Source organism: Pygoscelis adeliae, unplaced genomic scaffold (assembly GCF_000699105.1).
Source record: "Pygoscelis adeliae isolate BGI_AS28 unplaced genomic scaffold, ASM69910v1 Scaffold548, whole genome shotgun sequence".
Lineage (NCBI taxonomy): Eukaryota > Metazoa > Chordata > Aves > Sphenisciformes > Spheniscidae > Pygoscelis > Pygoscelis adeliae.
The window spans coordinates 337681-342433 of NW_008825427.1; the positions used below are offsets into that span (position 1 = coordinate 337681).

At 36.3% G+C, this 4753-nt stretch overlaps 1 protein-coding gene across 1 annotated transcript in view; it reads right to left on the reverse strand.

The window, feature by feature from the left end:
- TRAPPC10 (trafficking protein particle complex 10) overlaps positions 1–4753 on the reverse strand; it is a 36967-nt gene that overhangs the window by 16702 nt on the left and 15512 nt on the right. Inside the window, exons 10-12 of the mRNA XM_009330649.1 lie at positions 3522–3613; positions 2203–2343; positions 50–162 (exon numbers count right to left, since the gene is read on the reverse strand). Coding sequence (XP_009328924.1) covers positions 50–162; positions 2203–2343; positions 3522–3613 — 346 coding nt within the window. The remainder of the gene's footprint in view (positions 1–49; positions 163–2202; positions 2344–3521; positions 3614–4753) is intronic.

Here is a 4753-nt window from a genome sequence, read left to right on the forward strand (position 1 = left end):
GATCAGATTAGAGCAGCTTAAGTTTTAAGTATGTAAGAACCAGACTTACCTTGGTTCTCTGCTTGCTGATTGGCAAAATCTAGAATTTCTTGGCAAAAGCTTTTGCGTTCATCTTCTGTCAAGTGATTATCACCAGCTAAAAGGCTGCTTGTTTGGAGATAACTAACAAAGTTAAGGAAACACAAGGTAGAAACCTACAACATTCAGAAATTTGACTGAAAACAAGACAGGTCAAGTACTGCTTTTCTAATCTTTTAATACAAGAGCTGCTTTTATCACCACCACACTCTTCCATTAGAAAAGAAACAATGGAAGATTTACCATCATCTGAGAATATTGCAAAATCTCTACTTTTTGCAGACCTACTAAAATATGATCCATTATTAACCTGCGCAATTTGACAATAGATAAATGCAGCACGCAAGCTGAAGACCCAGTGTGTTGCATTACGCTGCCCAACATTTAGAATTAAACAACTTGAGTATTTGATTATATTCCAATTTACTTGGTTGAGAATCTGCCAGCTGTTACAGCATCACTTACCATAACTAAGTCATAAGACATTCTTCATACTTTTAAGTGCTGGGGATACAAATGCTCATTTAAGTATTTAGCCAAGACTGCAATATTACTGGCTTAGATTCTTTCAGAGCATTTACACTGCAGCAGAAAAATTTAAGAGTGTTTAAAAGCAATGTAAGAATTTTCAAAGGAGGCAGACATTTACAATATCTAAGTCTAGTTCTAAAACAAACAAACAAAAAAAGAACAAAACCCAAAATAAACTACAAATTTGAATTTAGCTTAACTGATTTTCAGCCACAGTAAGATTCCTAGTACCGTCACTTAGAGACTAAAATATGAGCTTCTTAGGCAAAGGAAAAAAAACAAAATAAAACCCCAATAACTCTAAAAAAAGCTAGAAGGACCATTCACAAAAAGCTGTCTTTCCTTGCAATTTCCACAAGAACTGTCCTTCAGAGAGTACTCTGTTCAGCTAACCACCCCAGTTTGGAACACCTAGAGGAATTCCATTTGTAACTATGGCACCAATGAAAGCAGTATCCTTCCCCCAAAACACAAAAAAATGATGAAAATTTGCCATTTTGCTATAGTACATAATATTACGCACACAGCACAACAGTTCAGATTAGAACCAAGTTACTTAATTTAGCTACCAAATTTAAGCAACAACATATGAGGCTAAAATGAAAAGCAGAATTCAAATTGTGCTGTTTCTAATGCCAAAAAGAATACAACAAAACACTGAGGCCAGCCACTAGACTTTTACACACACACATCCCCTCTTACCTTGAAAGTAGCAACAGTACAGCAACACAAACAGATTTAATATTTAAACAAATATAGTTGTAGTGGATAGAGTTGGTGTGTGAAAATAATGCAGAGACTATCAAAATGAAGAATTTGAAGCCTGCCAAACATTACGATTGGGCCAAATCATTCTCTCAAAGTATTATTTAGCATTTATGTGGCATTTATAGAGAAGATCTCATTCACACATTGAAGACTGAGCTTTTACACAACTTAAAAGCAAAGAACTCCCACTCCCTTCTGAAGCAGAGACGAAAGCCAGAAATAAAAAATAAATAACAGCAAAAAATATTAAAACACCACACACCACATCAAAGCCACAAGATTTTCATCTTCCAAGCCTCTGTTTTAACTTTTGGAAAAAGTCACCATTACAAATACCAGAAGAGTCCCTTGCCAGGTCAGATACAGGAAAAAGGTAGTAGCAGTTATAGAAAGGAAGCCCAGAAAATAAGCTCCTGAATATAGGAAGACACTATAATGCCATATTTACCAAATGAAAAAACAGTACCACATAAAAACTTCCGTAATGATGAAGTACAAACAGAATCATAAAAAACCTCTATGATATCTGCTGAACTAATGACAAATTTCACACTATCCATGTTGCACCGCTCTCTAGAGCCTAGACGTATTTAAAACGGAGAGCAACAACTGTATGCAAAAGGTTTTAAGTGAACCAGATGTTAAAAAAAAAAAAAAAGCCAACCCTCACCAAACGAACAGCAACAATGGACACAAGAAATAACTCAGCTCTCTGATGTTTGGCAGTCTCTACTGTTAAATAAAAGTTAGAGATATGTCAGAAAAATAATCAGAAGTATTATTTTCTCCTGTCTTGATTTTTCTGGCTCGCCTTTTAGAGGATACTTTTCTATTTGCCCAAGGTGTTTCTGACATTCAGCTAACTGTTTTCTCGTATGTGTGACAAGCAATGCCCAGCCTTCAGCAAGGTAAGTTTTCAGTGCTCCTTGAAGATAGACTTCTGCCTTCTGAGGACCTTTCTTCCTCCTTTAAAAATAAAGAAATGAGTACAGAGTGATATAAGAACCTTTGCAGCCATGAAAACACTCTACACATTTTCAAAAAGTGGTGATGGGAGAGGAGCATTGCATATGAATGCAGAACAAGATGCAGTGAACCATTATGCTGATCAACATATTGGCCTGCCTTTGTGTGATTCACTTAAGCAAGCTGAACTGCAATTAGTGTAAATACACCATGCCAATGAAAGGCTTCATATACAGACCTATCCCAAGTCAGAGCAAGTGAGGTGAAGCTACCTCCCACAAATGCGACAAAAGCCATCTCAGGCTTCTGACAGTTAACTAAAAATATGCTTACTCAACAATTTTAAAGCAGGAAAATGCTTCAATGAAAACATCATTTTATCACTACACAGCAGTTCCATGGTAGTCTTTAAACCTAACATTATTTCCTCAGCTGAAAATTTAAGTTAATTTAGGAGAATCTGTTGCAGCTAGAAGATCAGACTGCTTTTAGTGAACATAGGCGAGAAGCATGCCCAAACATGTTTTCCCAAAAAAACACTTAGGATTCCCAAATTCTTCTAAATAAGAAAAATAAAATTAAACAGAAAACCAATGCAGGAGGTTCCTTTAGTGGAATTTAAACAGCAGGGATAGCAACAACAAAAAAAAAAATTTGGAAATTAGGAATAAAATCACTGTAAGTTTCACAGTGGGGGAAACAAACATTTTTGCAATCATAACCTCAAATATGAAACTGATTACTCTCCAAAGAACATGTTTTCTGGCTTTTCTTAGGTGTATATATATACACACATATGTAGTTAAGATAACTATAAACTTTGAAACAAGTCAGAAGCCACATTACAAAGCAGGCTATAGTAAATGCAAAGTTATGTCTTTCCTCCCCCCACCCCGTTGCCCTTTTCTCCCTAGGAGAAGAAAGGATCAAGCTAAACAACATAGGACAGTTAAAGGTAAGAGCACTAAATCAGGAGGTGATAATTAGGGTTTGATATAAAGAGATTGCCAGTGTTCTTTTTCTTTTTTTTTCTGAAATACAGCCCGAAACTTAGGGTACGTTCACATTTTAAAAAATACTTTTTAAAACTCCTTTTTAAGTACAGCGTATTTTCCTCAAGGATTACATTCAAACTTTTCAAAGCTAATGCGTTTAACACATTTTAAACATTCATTTACATATAAAACTCTGCCAAGTCCTTTCCCACAAGCTTAGCTGAGCGAATTCTTCCAATATTTGTGTACATTTCAATGGTGGCATGGGACAGATCCTGTTTAAAAGAAAAGAAACTGTTATAAGCTTTATATATTTTTAGTAGCTATATGGTATTTCACACAAACTCATAGCCAGTAACTCAGTTACGACAACAAAATGACCAGAATGAGTCACTTTTTAGATTTCCCCTTGCCCCCAGTACACAATATAGAGCAGTTCGTAACAGGTCATCTTCACTTTTTCTACAGTTGGTCATTATCCCTGTCTGTGTTACAAATAGCAGAAGAAAAAAGCCTATTAGAAGTTTGATAAGACAACTCAAAACCACCAAAATAATAGATGAGATACAGTTTCAAGCACTTCTTTACACTTGAATCCTCCTGTCTTTTTTTGAAAGCACCTATTTCTCAGTGACTATATGTCATTAGATTATCACTGCAGGATTGTGTAGTGTATCATGCCAGGATACACCACAGCATAACATACGTGGAACAGTATTAGAGCTTGCCCCGGAGACTCACAACTAATACTTCAAAACTAAATCAACTACATACAGAACACGGTACATGATTCTTTCACTAAAGCTGCACATAATACCATTAAGTATAAGAAAGTTTGCAGTATGTAAACATACTATTAAACGCAAAATGCTAAGTTACAATCAGAATAAGTATTTTCGCAAGAGTGCCTTAAAGGAATTTTGCCTGAAGCTATGCAATCCCAAATTGAAGTTTCTCATTCATCTTTAAGCTTAATTTCCAATGCACCCACGCTGTCTACTTGTCACCTTCCTCACCTTGCCCTAAGCTTGTAATACCAGCAACAAATCCTTCTCACAGAACTAGCAGTTACAACACACACTGTATACCACCACCAAACTTTTTTCAACTATATAATACTCTCTGGCCAGATACATAAAAACATTTCACATCATATTTACAAAGCCGCAGCCTCTTCTGACTGTCGGCAACCTTCCACATAAGCTCATTCTCCTTCACTTAGAACCATAGAATCATTAAGGTTGGAAAAGACCTCTAAGATCATCAAGTCCAACCGTCAACCCAACACCACCATGCCCACTAAACCATGTCCCTAAGCACCACATCTACACGTCTTTTAAATACCTCCAGGGATGGGGACTCAACCACTTCCCTGGGCAGCCTGTTCCAATGTTTAACCACTCTTTCAGTAAAGA